Genomic DNA, 18,339 nt, shown 5'->3' with positions numbered 1-18,339 from the left:
CCTGCGTGCCGCAGGAAGTGACGTCACGGGCAGAGCCACTTCCAGAGCCCCTTTCTCGCGAGGCGGAAGAGCCCCGATCGCGGAGGAGCAAGGGGGCGCTAGGGAAGGGAACTGGGTTGCGACGGTCCGGCGAGAAAGAGCTGGGGTGCGGGGAAGTTGGGGAGCAAAGCCCGCTAGGTGTCCGAGTAGGGTAAGGCCGCACCGACCGGGTCCGTTAGAAAAGAAGGGAACCGAGGAGGAAGGCAGTTGTCGGGCGGATCCCCGGACGGAGGGCTAAGGTTGTGTGGAAGGCGCTGCTCCCGGGATGGCGACCGCAGATATTCCGGCCCCGGCCTCCAGTGGCCTCTCGCCCAAGGAAGAAGGGGAGCTAGAAGATGGGGAAATCAGCGACGACGATAACAACAGCCAGATACGGAGCCGGAGCAGCAGCAGCAGCAGTGGCGGCGGGCTGTTGCCGTATCCGCGGCGAAGGCCTCCTCACCCGGCCCGGGGCGGTGGATCTGGCGGAGGCGGTGGCTCCTCGTCGTCGTCGTCCTCTTCTCAGCAGCAGTTGAGGAATTTCTCACGCTCGCGGCACGCGTCGGAGCGGGGCCACCTCAGGGGACACAGCAGCTACCGACCCAAAGAGCCGTTCCGGTCTCACCCGCCCTCCGTACGGATGCCTTCGAGCTCACTGTCCGAAAGCAGCCCCCGGCCGTCCTTTTGGGAGCGGAGCCACATCGCCTTGGACCGTTTCCGCTTTCGAGGCAGGCCTTACCGGGGTGGAAGTCGCTGGAGTCGGGGGCGAGGAGGGGGTGAGCGAGGAGGCAAGCCGGGGGGCAGACCTCCTCTGGGAGGAGGAGCAGGATCCGGATTCAGCAGCAGTCAGAGCTGGCGAGAGCCCTCTCCACCTCGGAAGAGTTGTATCCTTAACGTGGTCCGCCCTGGGTGTGTCACTTACTAAAGTTCGCTTTAGCGGCATTATTAGGTCTTTGAGATGAGTAACTTTTCTGAACCATCAGAACCGCTTATTTGTCACTGTGTCAGTATACTTAAACTAAGTTGTTCTTTGGTAGTCTCAGTGTGTCACACTATACAGACCTGTTTCTTAAGGTTGCTTTATTGGGTATATAGCTTTTTAACATTAACGTATTATGGATTGGGGCCAAGTTCGTGAAATCAGATTTGGAATAGTACATCAGATTTGTAGTAGTACATCAGAAACCCAGGTTTCATTAGCATTTACTTTCGCTGGTATAAGAACTTTGTTTTTCTATGAGGTTGACTTAGATTGTTAGAAGGAGAAAAAAGTCATAAACAATTTGGGGAATACTGTTGCTTATACAGTATTGAACTTTGACATTGAAAATTGTCAAGTTCCATTCTGCATAATGCTATAGTTCTTATTTGTGATTCTGCTTTTACCTTTCCTGATTTATTTTTACACATGCTGCCTTTTAAAGTGTGTGTGTGTGGGGGGGGAAGACCGGTATCTTTACCAAGTCTATTAATTTAGAGGTTTTGAATTCATACAACTTTCTGTAAAACTTTACCTCCTTCATTTCTTATGTTCAGTTTTTGGACATTTCGTAACTCAGTGCTGACAAATGTAAGTTAGAGAGAGAATGATAAACAGTATTTTAATTTTAATATATTGAAAGCCATGGGGTGTATGGGAGGGTGGAGATGATGGGGAGGTTGAAAAGGAAAATAGCAAAATACCTGATTTTTGTTCCCTCTAATTCCATTATCTTTAACATTCTTAGGTTTACTTAAGATTTATAGTGGGGAATCAGTCATCTGAAGGTTTGCTAGTTTATGATGGGTTTGTAGACCTAGGTTTTATTTCATGATAACTGCATAAAAATCGTTTACTAATTACAATTATTACTGGTTGTAATTTTTATGGTATAATGATTTTTTAACCTATTATATATGAAACTTACATGAAATGACATTTGTTTGGAAGACACTCAACATTATTTTTATAGAATACTTAGGATCCTCTGGTCTTTCCCAGATGTCCGAAAATAAAGGGGCAAGAAATGTTAAGTTTAGGTACAAAGTAGCAGCTTCTGGTGCTAGTGCCCTGAAAAAACTTATTTTTGCAACCAGAAGTTGGGTTAGGAGCACCTAGGATTGTTTCAAAGAAAATCACGTAGGGATTTAACTTTTAAAAAGACAAAGGATGTTCTTTCAAAAAAAAAAAGAACTCTGCCCAAGATATTTTTTTTAAAGAAGGAATTGTTAGTTGTTGATTCTAAATCTAAAAACAGGCTGCTTCAGCACATGTATGTTTTTTAAGAATATAAAAGAGGAAACTTAGAATTTGTGTTGGAGAGACATATGTGAATAAATAGAGTTTAATGTAAAAAGTTCATACTGAGGTATGTAAAAAGTACTGTGGGAGCACAGAATTTTTTCATTTAATCTGTATTAGAGAAGGTGGTGATGAGGGGACTTGCCCAGCTCCTGCCTTTGCCTTCTTTCTGTCCATTCATTCAATACCAATTTGGCCTTTGCCATATATACCTTTATTAATTATTAAGCTTATATATTTCTCTTAATAAACAGGCATATGATGTGAAGAAAGTACAGGAATATATCCAGTTTGATTTCCGTAGTAACTTAGCAGAAATGAGCTGTCTTGCTGTTTTTCTTTTTTTCACAGATGCTGCACTTAAGAAAAGGAGCTTGTTTTGATCCTCTCTGCTCATTGTTTTCCTCATGAAATATCATTAATCCATCCTAGAGGTGGTATTCTTTTTAAGAATTTGTGAAGGAAAACATAGTTTTCAGCTACTCATATAATGTGAGCAAACAAAATTTGTAATACAAAATTTTATTAATTCAGATTTCTTTCTTTTTTTTTTTTTTTTTTAAAGATTTTATTTATTTATTTGACAGAGAGAGAGATAGCTAGAGCAGGAACACAAGCAGGGGGAGTGGGAGAGGGAGAGGCAGGCTTCCCGCTGAGCAGGGAGCCCGATGTGGGACTCGATCCCAGGACCCTGGGATCATGACCTGAGCCGAAGGCAGACGCTTAACGACTGAGCCACCCAGGCGCCCCTTAATTCAGATTTCTTAATACCAAGACTGTATTCAGGATTATTCACATATCCACTGTGCACTAATAATAATGACATTTTTATTTTATAAATAATTACATTAAGAAAGAATAAGGGTTATGGGACACCTGGCTGGCTCAGTCAGTAGGGCATGTGACTCTTGATCTTGGGGTTGTGAGTTTGAGCCTCATGTTGGGTTAGAGTTTCCAAAAAAAAAAAAAAAGAAAGAAAGAAAGAATAAGGGATATAATGTAGCTCATTTTCATAATCTAGAAATGAAGTAGCCTGAGTACAAGTGTTTTTTTTTTGACTTATTTTTCTGTAATGATTAAGGTATGCTAGGTGCAGCTTTAAAGAAATAAAATGAACCAGATTCCAATGTGGCACATATTTTCATTCTCATTCATTTTAAATTTTTCTTAGTGATAGACACTTTGTCAGTCCCTCTTAGCGTATGTTTCCTTTGGTTGACTACTGTTTTAAACTTTCTAATCTGATGAGAGCTAACATAATTAGGCCAGTGTCTCTCATCAGTAGAAAGTCATTTCATTTTCACCTACAGTTGAAACGCAGTTCTTTTTTTAAACCAGATTTCAGTTAGGGATTGCATCTTAACTAGTTTAAAATTAAATCTTTCAAGTGTTGGTTTCATCCTAACTGTCCTATATTAGACAGAAATAGATTTCATTTAGCCTTGACAGAGATTAGTTAACAGTTGTAACTCAGTTGCTTTTCCTCATTTTTCTTTTTTGTTAGTGTATTGAATCTTTTCCCTCTACAGATCTTTCCAAGGTCTTCAGTTTTATTTATTTATTTTTAATCACTGTGGTTGTGCCTTTGGATGGCTCCATTGGAAAGTGAGGTGTCGATGAGGATAATTACAGAATTTATGTACAAAGAGTATATAATGGGGGAGCAAGTAATGTTCTGGCTTCACAAAGGAGGTTCATTTGAATTTTGGTCTGGGGTCAATTTGAAGAACAGAAAAACCTAAATACAAAGCTATGCATAAATTGTGATGACAGGAGAAATGTGATATTGGAAAGGAAGTACAGGTCAAATCATGAAGGCATTATGTGCCATTGTAAGTATTTTGGACTCTATTCTTAATGAGATTTAAACAAGGGGACAGATCTGATCAGATTTGTCTTCTAGATAGATTAGTCCAGCAGCAGAATAGGGGATGGCTTGTGGAAGATAAAACCCCAAATATCATGAGGCCAAACTTCTCTCTTGTATTACATAGACATATGGGAGTGCATTAGAATGCTCAAAAGGAAAAGTGGAAGAGGCTAAATAGAGCTCACTGGAGAACACCATTATTGCAGGAGTTAGAAAGGAGTCATGAAGACTTGAAGGAGAAAAAAAGATAGGGAAATCAGGAGTGTGGAGTTAGAGAAGCCAAGAGAGAAGTGGTTTGCAGTGTCCAAAGCTGCAAAGAAGTCAGGTAAAATAAAGTTTGAAAACATGGTGGATAAATAAAAAAACTCAGCCAGCAGAAGCCAGATTCTGTTTGGTTGAAGAGTAAGACAGGTTATGAGAAACTACTATTGTTTGAAGAAACTTGGCTCTGAAGAGCTTAGATCACAGAACCAAAGATTTACTAAAACAGTTTTGTTGCAGAACTGTTAAGATTTTCAGTTGTAATGCTGGTTTAGTTTCTAAAATTACTGGTGGTGAAAAAAAAATATTTGGTGGTGATTCCCATTCTTGTATTGGTCATTAGGGAAATTTTAAGATATCTGGAGGTTGACTGTACTGTAAGTTGTTAGAGGAACCATCTTTAGGGAACTGTAATGTTATATCCTCGCCAGTTTAAATGATCCATAAATGACATATTGTATTAAAACCACATAAAGTACTTTTCTTTAAATCTTGTTAATTTCTAGGCTGGAGAAGTGAGGTGTAACAATTTTTACCTGTGTGAATTATTTTGAGTAAAAATTATAGTTTGGAATTTTGTAGCCATTTCCAAGGAAAAAGTTATATTCTATGTGTCACTGTGTTAGAGAAGAAAAAAAATTTTGGTAGAGTTATCGTTATCTTCAGAGACAAATTAGTTTATAAGATACATTTTGAATACCGTGGAAGGTTTTTTTTTTTTAATAATGTAATTCCCTCATTTTAGTTGTGCATATGTTGGGTATTAGTATACTTGAGCTTTAAGATTGTTACGTATTAGGTTTTTAAGAAAATGCTTCCTATTTATAAACTAGTTTTAACTATTAGTTGTCAGTGTTCTTTTTTTATCTCCTTTTTTTAATTTGAGACATGAGAAGAAACTAATTAAAAAGAAGAAATGTTTCCTCCTGATTATCTGAAGTGTAAATTATCCATATCTGTGACAAACCATTATGTTTCTCCTCTCTTCCTTTACAAAGGAATCTTTAACATACACCTTATTATGGGCTTTTCTGATAACTACAGAAGGAATGCTGCCATAACCTAAGTAGGTGGAATACCTGTAGGTACTATGGGTAATAACTGACACCAGTGATTTTCTAAGTGGACTCTTTTATATGGTTACTTGTTAAATTTGAAATATGGGCAGATTGTGGAATTGGGCATTAGCACATATGTTAAATGTAATTTAGTAATTAAAAATACTAACTCATCTTTTTTGAAAAACAAGTTAAAAAGGGAGACGATTCATCTTTAACTTAATGTGTTTTTGTTAAATTTACTGGAAAAATTTTGGAAACTGCTTTCCTTAATATGCTTGTTCAGCCAAAAGTTTTGGAAGATCTCCATCAAGAAAACAAAATTATTCATCAAAAAGTGAAAACTGTGGGGAAGAAACTTTTGAAGATTTACTTTTGAAGTATAAGCAGATACAATTGGAACTAGAATGCATCAATAAAGATGAAAAACTAGCTTTGAGTAGCAAAGAAGAGAATGTGCAGGAAGATCCTAAAACATTGAACTTTGAGGACCAAACAAGCACTGATAATGTCAGTATTACTAAGGACCCAAGTAAAGAAGTAGCTCCTGAGGAGAAAACACAGGTCAAAACATTTCAGGCATTTGAATTAAAACCACTCAGGCAAAAATTGACTTTACCAGGGGATAAGAACCGGTTGAAAAAAGTTAAGGATGGAACAAAACAGCTTTCCCTGAAATCTGACACTACTGAACCTAGTCAAGGTAATGGAATTAAAAATTTCAATTAGTACTAAGATTCTTCTTTCTCTATGGGGTAACTAGTTATTTTGGTAGTGTGCTTCATTGAAATGATTTTAATACTTTATCTGTGAATTCTTTTTGTACTTTTCTACATAAACAGTCATATTATTCAGCATTGATAGGTTTAGTTTTATTCTGATCTTTCTTTTTTGGCCTTCTAATACAATTTTTAACCTAAGTGTATCAGTGGACCTTTGTTTCCTAACTTAAAGGAATGCTTTGGATATTTACTTTTAACATGATGTTAGGTTTTTTGAAGGTATCCTTTATTGGATAAAAAGTTTTTCCACCCTATTCCTTGTTTGAGATTTTCAGCATGAATGGATGTTGAAGTTTATCACATCTTTTTTCTTCATTATTGAGAAAAACATCTTATTTTTCCTCTTTTAATTTATTAGTGTAATAGATTATATTAGTTAATTTTGTAGTGTTAAACCACTCTTGTATATTTGGGATAAATCCAGGTAGTTCATGATATGTTATTTTTGTACGTCACGGATTTGATTTGTTAAATTTTTTCTTTTTCTCTTTTTATGATTTATATGCGGTAAAATTTACCCTTTTTAAAAAGTGTATAGTTCTTTAAGTTTTGACAGATGCAGGCAGTTGGGTAACCATTGCCAGGCACCACAATTAGATAAAGAAGAGTTTTGTCAACTCTCACAGATTCTCACATGCCCCTTTGCAATCAATTCCTTCCTCCCCCAACAGTCAGCCCACCAGGTAACTACTGATTGTTTTCTTTCCCTATAGTTTTTGCCTTTTCCAAAATGTCATATAAATGGAATCATGCGGCATATTGCCTTTTGATTCTAGCTTCTTTCATTTAGTAAGCATAGTATTTGGGATTCATCCATGTGGTTGTATATATCACTAGTTCATTCTTACTGCTGAATGTGCCATTGTATAGTTATGGTACAGTTTGTTTATCCATTTCCATTTGAGGGATATTTGGATTCTTCCAGTTTGGGGCAATTACAGAGTCTTCATAAATAAAGGTTTGCTAATGTTTTATTTAGAATTTTCATCTGGGTTTATAGCCTGTAATTTTTACCCCTTTTTCCTTGTCAAGTTCTAGTATAAGGTTATGATATGCTCAAAATGAGTTCGGGAGTGGGAATAAATTAAGATTAGAATTGTTCCTGGGATATTTGGTAGGTCTTATCGATGGAAGTGTGTGGGCCTGGATGGAGTTTTTTCTGGGAAGGTTTTACACTGTTGACTGTTAATGCTTTTTATTTCTGGTTAAGGCAGTTTAGGTAAACTATATTTTTCTAGTAATGTGTCCATTTCCTGTAAGTTGTGAAGTTTATAAAAAATTATTCTTAAGAATCTCACTTTTTGGGGTGCGTGGGTGGCTCAGTTGGTTAAGCATCTGCCTTTGGCTCAAGTCATGATCTCGGTCCTGGGACTGAGCCCCACGTCAGGCTCCCTGCTCAGTGGGGCATGTTTCTCCCTCTCCCTCTGCCCTCCCCCCCGTCCCCCATCTTTTTCTCTCTCAAATCTAAAAAAAAAACCCTCACTTTTCTATTACTTGTAGCATTTATCAGTTATATCCCCCTGTTTTAAAATTTCCCTAGAAATAAGCCCATAGCTTTTAAAACTTGTTAGTTTTGGGGTGCCTGGGTGGCTCAGTCGTTAAGCGCCTGCCTTCGGTTCAGGTCATGATCCCAGGGTCTTGGGATCGAGCCCACATCTGGCTCCCTGTTCAGCGGGAGGCCTGCTTCTCCCTCTCCCACTCCCCCTGCTTGTGTTCCCTCTCTCACTGTCTCTCTCTCTGTCATATAAATAAATAAAATCTTAAAAAAAAAAACTTGTTAGTTTTCAGCCTCTCTTCTATTAAAATAATTTGGGTTATGAAATTTCTACTTTAGCTGTTTGTGATAATATAATTTTTTCCCACTCGTTTCTAAATATTTTCTAATTTTTGTTTTTCTTTGACCTGTAGGCTATTTATTTGGAAGTGTGTTTCTTAACTTTCAAACATGGTTCTTTAAATTTTTTGTTACTGATTTCTAAGTCAACCATATTGTCAGAGAATGAGATATTAGAGAAAGAATGAGACTATAGATATGGTTGTATTTATTTGTAGAGATGTGCTTTATTGTATGCGATTGATTTTTTGTAACTATTCTATGTGTGTTTGAAAGGAATATATGGATTGTTAGATCAAGCTTTTTATGTTCACATCTTCCTTCATTTTTTGATCTGCTTGATTAATTACTGAAAGGTTTGTTAACATCAGCCACTGTGATGGTGGATTTATGGTTTTCAGTTTTTGTTTTAAATACTTTGAGGCTGAGGAATTGACCCATTATTCTCGTTATTATGTCGTGGCCTTCTTTATCTTTAGTAATGTTTCTACCTGAAAGATTTATGCCAATAGTCACACCGTCCTTCTTTTGATAAGTATATATGCCTTGTATATCATTTTCCATTCTTTCAGTCTTTCCATATTCTCATGTCTCAAATATCCATTGTACATAGCATAGAACTAGATTTCTTTTGTAACTTAGTCTGACAATGTTTGTCCTTTACTAGAATATATAGTCCATTTGCATTTTTCATTATTACTGATATTTGGATTTTTGTTGTTTTTCTTTCTTGCCTCTTTTGTGACCCCCCCCATACAGTTTTTTTTTCCCCTTTTACTAGTTTGGAAGTTAGATATTAAGTTTCTTGTCTCATATTGGTTCCTTTCGGAATTGTAACATGAATTCCTTATCAACGTTTAAAATTAATCAAGGTCTTTACCCTCTCCATAGACAAAGGCCAGTAATTTGCCTAGCTTTGCTCATATATTTAACACTTTCTTGGCTCACTCTTCTATGTCTAGAATCATTTATGCTTAAAATACATTTTTTAGAATTTGGATGTGTCTGCTGGATAGAAAACTTATTTCTGTTTGCCCTTTTTTAAAGATAATTTTCTAGGTTTGGAATTCTAGACTGGCTAATTATATTCTCAACATATTGAAGATATTTTCTAGCTTCCATTATTGATTTTGAAAAGTCAGCTATCAGTCTTAATAGTTTCTAATTTGAAGGTAATTTATCTTCTTTCTCTGCTTGCTTTGAAAATCCTATTTTTGTCTCTGATATTCTGTAGTTTATGATGTGTTGATTGTGATTTCTTTTTATTCAGCTTGGGATTTGTTGTGCTTCTTGTTTTCATTGATTCTGAAAAATTGTCATTCTCTCTTAAATATTTTCCCATTCTCTTTGTTTTCTGGAATTCTGTATATCTATGTGTATATCAGATCATCTTACTTTATCTTCCATTTCTCTTAATTTCTTTTAAGTTTCCATCTCTTTGTAAATCTGTGCTACATTCTGGAAAATTTCTTCTGATGCATCTCTCAGTTCATGGATTCTTTCTTTAGCTGTGTCTGATTTGCCTTAAGTGTACCTATTGAATTTTAAATTTCAGTTACAGTTTTTATTTTAGTATTTCATTTTTACTTTTTTTTTTCAAATTACTTTGGTCATTCTTTTTAGATTTTTCTGCTTATTTTTCAAATAAGTATGTTAACTATAGGTTTGCTTTAGTTTGTTTCTTTCCTTTGTCTGCTAATTTCCAGTATCTAGGTTTTTTATGGGTCTCATTTCTGGTTCCCATTTTTGGTACCTTCTTTTCTTGAATGCTTAGTGATTTTTTTTTTCTTTTTCTCATCTTTCTTTTTTGTTTCTTTTTTTTTTTTTTTTTTTAAAGATTTTATTTATTTATTTGAGACAGAGAGAATGAGAGAGAGAGAGCACATGAGGGGGGGGAGGGTCAGAGGGAGAAGCAGGCTCCCTGCCAAGCAGGGAGCCTGATGCGGGACTCGATCCAGGGACTCCAGGATCATGACCTGAGCTGAAGGCAGTCGCTTAGCCAACTGAGCCACCCAGGCGCCCTCTTTTTTGTTTCTTAAGGTGGTCATTTTTGTTTCCGTTTTTTTGGTAGGAATTTTTTGAGGCCTGGGACAAAGGTGGACTTCCAGGAGAGTGTTTGCTTTTGCCACTGCCCAGGCACCTGAGTAGACTTTTGCTCTGGGACCACTTTATATTCGAAGTTTTCAAAGCCACCCATGTGTAAATTGGGTTGCAGACCTGAGTGGTGACTGATTTTGGTTACATATTCTCAGGGACATGGTTTTTTCTTCTTCAGTTTAGCACCATGATTCCAGGCAGGCAGTTTCAAAATGTATAACTCAGTGAGATAGAAAAAACACACAAATAACTATTACAGAGTATAGTAAGAGTTATGTATGAAAGCCTGCAGTGATACAGGGGAAGGATCAAATATGTCTACTTGGGTTTAGAAAGTTTTCATAGTGATGGAAATCTTTGATAGGTGTCTCAAAAAATGAGTCTTTCGACTTGGGAAGTAAGAAGGAACCAAATGAGCAGATAAAAAGCACAGAGAACTTTTAAAGGATAATTGAGATTGATCTAAAATGGGTGCAGTCTGAAAAACAAACTGAGGGTTCTAGAGGGGAGGGGTGGGGGGATGGGTTAGCCTGGTGATGGGTATTAAAGAGGGCACGTTCTGCATGGAGCACTGGGTGTTATATGCAAACAATGAATCATGGAACACTACATCAAAAACTAATGATGTAATGTATGGTGATTAACATAACAATAATAAAATAAAATAAAATAAAATGGGTGCAGTGCGGGATATATGGTATGTTTCTTGGAGCAGTTGGTTATAAATTTATAAAAGGGTAGATTGAAGTCCAATTGCAGAGAGCCTTGAATGTCTTGACTAAGGAATTTAGATTTTCTTAAACGTCAGGTGGGCCATCAGATATTTTTTTTTATTTTTTTATTTTTTATTTTTTTTAAGATTTTATTTATTTATTTGACAGAGAGAGAGGAACACAAGCGGGGGCAGTGGGAGAGTGAGAAGCAGGCTCCCCGCGGAGCGAGGCCGATGCGGGGCTCGATCCCAGGACCCTGGGATCATGACCTGAGCCAAAGGCAGACGCTTAACGACTGAGCCACCCAGGCGCCCCGCCATCAGATATTTTTAAATAGGAAAGTGATGTTATCAGATGTCTGTTTTAGAAAAGTAACTGACCGCAGTGTGGAAGAGGAATTGGAGGAAAACCAGAAAAGCTAAAATTTATCTGAATAAGTTATATTGATTAGTTTCTTCATATGCATCCTCTCCACCCCCCACTGTCCCACCTTCCCCAGTCTTCAGCAAGACTCTCAGCTCTGCCATCAAGCTTTTAAGTTGTTAGTGATCAGCTGCTTTTCCATTTCTCTCAACAACTCTTCTAAACCTTTATTATTTTTTTCAGGCTTTTTACTCAACTTTGTTCCTATTGTTCAGAACAGCCTATGGGTGTGCCTCCTGTTTCAGGTGATCTCACTCACCTTTCAACTTCTCACTTTCTGACTGTAAAATTATATCTATATTGATTTTCACTTCATTTCATTTTTGTTTATGGCCACTTTGTTTTAACCTGTATTCCTGGCTCTGACTTCTACCTTCTCTGGGACCTTGCTCCATCTGTTGTTTATTTTGATTCATCTTTAACCACTTTCTCTTAAGGGATTCTTAGTATAAACATATTTGCATTTTCCTCCCCAAAATGTAATCACTCTCTTCCCCATTCTGTATTCTCCCTTAACTTCTGTCTTTTCAACCAGATTCCTTGAAAGGCTAGCCTTCTTCACTTTACCTCTCAGTCCAATGCAATCTGCTTTTCTACTCTTTACTGAAACTAGTCAGGGCAGTTACTTTGATGTAATTACAAAATTATTTTTAATTTTCCTTCATTTTTTTATTTCATTCTTCCATTCATTCAAAATTTGAGCACTTTATTCCAGGCCCTTGGAAATCTCTCCATGAACAAAATAGTCATTTATGCCTTCATGGGCTTGCGTTTTAGAAAGGGGGAAGAATAAATATGATTCGTAAGTAACAGTTATGGAAAAAGTATAGCAGGGTAAGTAGGGGGATGGCAGGTATAGATTGCAGTATTAATGAGTGATCAGGAGAGGCCTGAATTTGAAGATGAGATTTAAACAAGGGCTTTGAAGACCATGAGGGGATAGCCAAATGGATATCAGGGAAGAGCTTTCTAGGCAGATAATAAATAGCTAGAGCAGTGATTTTCTAACTTTGGTCCTTGGACCAGCATTACCTGGGAACTTGATAGAAATGCAAATGCTGGGGTGCCTGGGTGGCTCAGTCCCTTAAGCAGCTGCCTTGGGCTCACATCATGATCCCAGAGTCGGGGGATCAAGCCTCGCATCCCTCTCCCTGCTCGGTGGGGAGTCTGTTTCTCCCTCTGCCCCTCACCCCACTCGTGCTCTCTCTCTCACTCTCTCAAATAAATAAAAATCTTTTATTTATTTATTTATTTTTAATTTTTTTAAAGATTTTATTTATTCATTTGAGACACAGAGATAGAGAGCATGAGCAAGGGGAGAGGCAGAGGGAGAGGGAGAAGCAGACTCCCCGCTGAGCCAGGAGCCCCATGTGGGGTTCGATCCCAGGATCCTGGGATCATGACCTGAGCCAAAGGCAGACGCTTAACCGTCTGAGTCACCCAGGCGCCCTAAATAAAAATCTTTAAAAAATTTTTAAAAATAAAAAGGGGGCGCCTGGGTGGCTCAGTCATTAAGCGTCTCTCTGCCTTCGGCTCAGGTCTTGATCACAGGGTCCTGGGATCCAGCTCTGCATCGGGCTCCCTGCTCCACGGGGAGCCTGCTTCTCCCTCCCACTCCCCCTGCTTGTGTTCCCTCTCTTGCTGTGTCTCTCTCTGTCAAATGAATAAATAAAATCTTTAAAAAAAAAAAAAATTAAAAAAAAATGCAAATGCCCAGACCCTATCCTAGATCTGCTGAATTGGAAACTGGAGATGGGGCCCAACAATCTATATTTAACAAACCTTCTTGTTGATTCTAATACCTGGTAAAGTTTGAGAATCAATGAACTAGAATAACTACTGTTAAGGCAGAAGGGTACCTGGCATATTTGGGTAATAATAGGGAGGCCTGTGCCACTAAAGAAAAGAGAGTGGGGGTGCTGAATAGTGGGAGAGAAGAGGTCAGAGATGATGGGTTGGGATAGATCATGTAGAGCCTCATAAGAATTTTGTTTTTTATTCTGAATGAAGTGTGAGCTACTACAGGGTCTTGAACAAAGGACTAGTATAATTTATTTTATATTCTCAAAGGACCATTCAGGCCACAACGTTGAGAATATTCTATAGGGAGTAGACATACCTACTATATTCAGAGGTGTTTTTCTTGATAAATGTGAAATTTTGGGGTTTCAGTAGTACCATACACATCTGGAATTTCTTATAACCTTCTGATTTTCTTCTTAATAGTTTTCCTTTGTAATTTCTTAACTGTTGATGTCCTCTGTGTTCCATTCTCCAAGGGTGTTCTTAATTATATGGTTTTAACTACCACCTATGTCCTGATGATTGTCTTTAGCTCAGTTTAGAATTCTGGATAATAATTTTACAAATACTGCATGACTGCACAAAACCAATTTTCATCTTGGAAGTATTGAGTCAGAATTGAAATAATTGTAGAGACGCATAACAGTGGTAGGACAGTGCCTAACTACATGTTTGGTGAATTAAACAATTACCTGCTTTTATAAACTTTGTGTAAAGTTAGATTTATAGTTTGAAATTTATGGTTTGTACTTGTTTTTAAGGTAGCTTTGTGCTCATAAGGTACTGCCAGCTTAATGTAAATTCTGTTATTGAAATAATTACTTTTAGTTCATAAGTCATTTTATCAGAGTACAGTTTTAACTTATTTAATATTTTGAATCATTTTGCCTGATAATTTTCAGAAATGAGGCTGATATGAAAAGTTTGGTCAGATTTTCATTCTAATAGCATTCTTTCCTTCTCAGTCAGAGATTGTGAAAATGAGAGACCCCTTAAAATAATTACTACTGAATATCATACGCATTTTATTTTAAAATGGTGGTAGCTGTTTTTCAGAGTATTCAAAGTATGCTGTTTTATTTTAAAGGATTAGAAGATAAAGAACAAAATTTAACAAGAAGAATTAGTGCCTCAGACATTCTATCTGAAAAGGTAAGATCCTGCTTTTTGGGACTGGGTGTCTCTGTAAGACTGATTCTTATACTGCTTTGCTCTGTTCCTTTGAAAGGAGATTCTGTCTTGCTTTCCACTCATTTCCTTTACATCATTTCTTTCATCATTACCTCCATTTGGACATAAGCCTTAAAGATAAGAAAATCTGGAGAGAGGGGCGCCTGGGTGGCTCAGTCGGTTAAGCATCTGCCTTCGGCTCAGGTCATGATCCCAGGGTCCTGGGATCGAGCCCCACATCGGGCTCTCTGTTCAGCAGGGAGCCTGCTTCTCCCTCTCCCTCTGCCTGCTGCTCTGCCTACTTGTGCTCTCTCTCTCTCTCCCTGTCAAATAAATAAATGAATGAATAAATAAATAAATAAATAAAATCTTTAAAAAAAGAAACAGGTGAAATTAATAATAAAGAAAATCTGGAGAGATGTCCTTCAGTATCTTTGTGCTGGGTTCAGTTAAATTGAATTTAATTGAAGTATTTTTTATGTATATCCATAGATGATTTTTTTGTTTGTTGGTGTTTTGAAACTTAATTTTCACCCAGAGATTTTGTTTTCCTGCTTGTGGGGGATTATCCTGTGTGGGAAATCTTTGGAGTTAGACCTTGACCTGCTATTCAATTCTAGTTCCTCCTCTTATTAGCTGAGTGATCATATGTAAGCTCTTTGCCTTTGCTTGCCTCTATTTCCTTTTCTACAAAATGAGTTTGATGTCATCTGTTCCCTGGATTGTGGTGAGGTTTAGCAGGATAAAGTACAGAAGCATCAAGCACTGTGTTTGACATGTAATAGCTCTCAGTAGCCCTAGTCTTTTCTTTGTTGAATTAGAGATCTGAAATACCTTCAGTTTCTTCTTTTAAGATTTCAGTTAGTTTTTATGAATAAATTAAAATGATGCAAAGAGCCCAGAAGCTTTAGGAAAGAGATGATTCTGAATTTAAGATTGATAATATAGCAGATAAATATGTGTACACACACACGTGCATGTGTATATATTTTTTAATGTCCTTACAATAACTTCATAAATTAAGTTGACATTATTTGGTTTACAGATGAAGTAAGATTAATATGGGTAGATTGAGTGACTTGCCTAAAGTTATGTAGGACTTAAGTGTCAGGGCAAGGAGTTAAATGGGGTTCAGTGCTCTTGCTGATCAGGTAGCTACTTTAAGTAGCATATAGTTGTATGACAGAATCAGTTAACTTCTTTCTTTTATTCCAAAAGGAGTGGTTGCAAAAAGTAATCAAAGACTTTTAAGTCTCAATGGAACAGTGATGATAGCTGTATTTTAAACACTCTAGATCAAGACTATCCAATAGAATTTTCTATAATAATGGAAATATTCTTTATTTGCACTTTCCAATATGGTAGCTATTAACCACATGTGGCTTTTAAGCACTTGAAATGTGATTAGTGTGGCTGAGGAACTAAATTTCTTACTCAGTTTTAGTTAATTTAAATTTAAATAGCCACATGGGGCTCATTGCCACCATACTGGATAGCACAGCTCTAGAACTGCAGGACCAGGTAGTAGAATTTGGTATGTTTAAGTGACTTAGAGTTAAAAAAAAGATAATTTTTTCAGCTCATTTGTTACATATATTTCCCAACAGTGGAAAGGGTATCTATGTCCTGGTTTGGATAAACTGAAGTAGTGAAATACATGGTGGCAATTCAGTTAGGCATTTATAATAGTTCATAGTAAAGTGAAACCAGTAGGAAGGACCCACTGTTTTCTTTATGCTTAGGAGTTAAGTAATTTAATTGAATATTAGACAAAATGTGATTATAATTCACGTATAAGCAAAAGTTAATAGGTAAGTGGGCCTTAACCTTTTTGGAGTCTTAGTCTCTTTTGATTCCCTCCTTCTCTATACATACACATAAAAGAAAAACAATTTTGCATTTAATTTCAAAGGATGGGGAGGCCAGAGGACTCCCAATACATCTCTCCCCACCATATCCATGTACTCCAATTAAGAATCTGTGCTTAGTTTGCCTGACATTTTCAATTATATTTTAGCTAAAAAGAGAATAGATTTTTTAAATTATCTTTAAAAGATAGAGTGAAAAAATTAAGAGGATATTTCAATTGGAAAAAAGCTTTCTAACATGCACTTTTTTTTTGTTGTTAAGATTTTATTTATTTCAGAGAGAGAGAAAGAGAGAGCACAAGCAGGGGGAGTGGCAGAAGGAGAGGGAGAAGCAGACTCCCCGCTGAGCAGGGAGCCCGATGCAGGGGCAGGGGCTTGATCTCAGGACCCTGAGATCATGACCTGAGTTGAAGGCAGATGCTTAACCGACTGAGCTACCCAGGTGCCCCTCAAACATTCACTCAACCTATTTTCCTCTTAGCTTCCCTGAAGAAAAATCTTGGGTGTTCAGAATATTTTAAATATTCAGATAAGTATCTGTAGTTTTAGGTCATGTAATGTTCAAATATAAGTAAATCTAAAGAATTATAAAATGTGTATTTTTTAAAAAGTTTGCAAATTTCAGTCTTGACATTCAGTGTACCTGTTCTCTGTGTTACTTGTAAAACTAGTAAATCACATGTTTATGGAACCGCTTCATTCTTCATTTTTGATCTTTCCTGGGTTGAATTTTTCTTGCATTTGTTGTCATCAGATTTTTACTTTCTTGTTTGGGAAGCTCAGTTAAATGCTGATCTCTGACCCTTAACTTCCCTTTTGGATCATCCTATTCCATCAGTTACACTCATCCCCTCTGACCCTTCAATTTACATATGCACACACACCCTCCACAGGTTGATCTTCTGTCTATATCATAGGGATTGGATTAGGGTGTAGGGTTGTGGTAAGTAGTTTAGTTTCCTTACTTTACTTATATTGCCATTTAAATATTTGCTTTACAACTAACTCTAAATTCTGATCCCTGGAAGGGTTTGACTTGGTGAAATGTTAAAGGTCAAATAATAGAACTAAAAAGTTATAACTATTTCTTTTTTTAAAGAAACTTGGTGAAGATGAAGAGGAACTGTCTGAACTACAGCTTCGTCTTTTGGCTCTTCAGTCAGCTAGTAAAAAATGGCAACAAAAAGAACAGCAGGTGATGAAAGAAAGCAAAGAAAAGTTGACTAAGACAAAAACTGTACAGCAAAAAGCTAAAACCAGTACAAAAACACATTCAGCCAAGAAAGTTAGCACTACAGGTGATCATTTCTGTTAAATTTTTTTATTTCCTATATCAATATAGTTTTAAGATTTTAATTCAGAAAGTTTTGAGTTTGGGAATTACAGGGCCCTGAATGGGGGACAGCCCTATATAAACAAAACTTGGAAGAGCAGCTGTATATTTGATTTAATGATAATGAAAATAAATTATAAAGTTGTTTTCTTTTATCTAGAAAATTCTAGCTAATAGATACTGATGTTTCTGTATTTTTATTTAAAGCTAAACAGGCATTAAGGAAGCAGCAAACAAAAGCATGGAAGAAACTACAACAACAAAAAGAACAGGAAAGACAGAAAGAAGAGGATCAGAGGAAACAAGCTGAAGAAGAAGAGAGAAGGAAAAGAGAAGAAGAAATCAGAAAAATTCGAGATCTCTCAAATCAGGAAGAGCAGTACAATCGATTCATGAAACTGGTTGGTGGAAAGAGGAGATCAAGAAGTAAGGTAAAGAGTGTAAAAATATAAAATCAAAACATTATTCAAATTTAAGTGTCCTTATTGTCTTATTTCATAAATACAGTCCACTAAGAAAAAGTATAGAGTGCTTGTGTTTGATAGAACTTGTTACCACGTTTTGGGGGAGAAGGGAAGGTTGGTTATAATTGAAAATGAGTTTTCTATTATAGATATTAGAAATAGAAAAAATGAAAGATAAAAGTTATGGTTAGCAAAGCCTGCTTATGGCTTTTTCATCTTTATCTATTTAGAGGAAAGTAGGATTACTAAATTATAGTGAGGACTTATCGTAAAAATGGCCATACCCTAAGTATAAGGGCAGAATTTCATTAGTTTTTTTTTTTTTTTTTTTTTTTTTTTAACATTTGTTTAGTATTGTAGAATT

At 36.8% G+C, this 18,339-nt stretch overlaps 1 protein-coding gene across 1 annotated transcript in view; it reads left to right on the top strand.

Moving 5' to 3' along the window:
• The first annotated feature begins 50 nt into the window (after window positions 1-50).
• Window positions 51-18,339, top strand: part of ZFC3H1 (zinc finger C3H1-type containing) — a 52,931-nt gene continuing 34,642 nt past the window's right edge. Inside the window, exons 1-5 of the mRNA XM_078076293.1 lie at window positions 51-902; window positions 5,775-6,191; window positions 14,228-14,292; window positions 17,278-17,476; window positions 17,719-17,942. Coding sequence (XP_077932419.1) covers window positions 305-902; window positions 5,775-6,191; window positions 14,228-14,292; window positions 17,278-17,476; window positions 17,719-17,942 — 1,503 coding nt within the window. The 5' untranslated portion in view covers window positions 51-304. The remainder of the gene's footprint in view (window positions 903-5,774; window positions 6,192-14,227; window positions 14,293-17,277; window positions 17,477-17,718; window positions 17,943-18,339) is intronic.

This window comes from Halichoerus grypus, chromosome 6 (genome assembly GCF_964656455.1).
Source record: "Halichoerus grypus chromosome 6, mHalGry1.hap1.1, whole genome shotgun sequence".
NCBI classification, from domain to species: domain Eukaryota; kingdom Metazoa; phylum Chordata; class Mammalia; order Carnivora; family Phocidae; genus Halichoerus; species Halichoerus grypus.
Note: the sequence above shows the minus strand (reverse complement) of the source record. Positions and strands in the feature narration are given on the sequence as shown.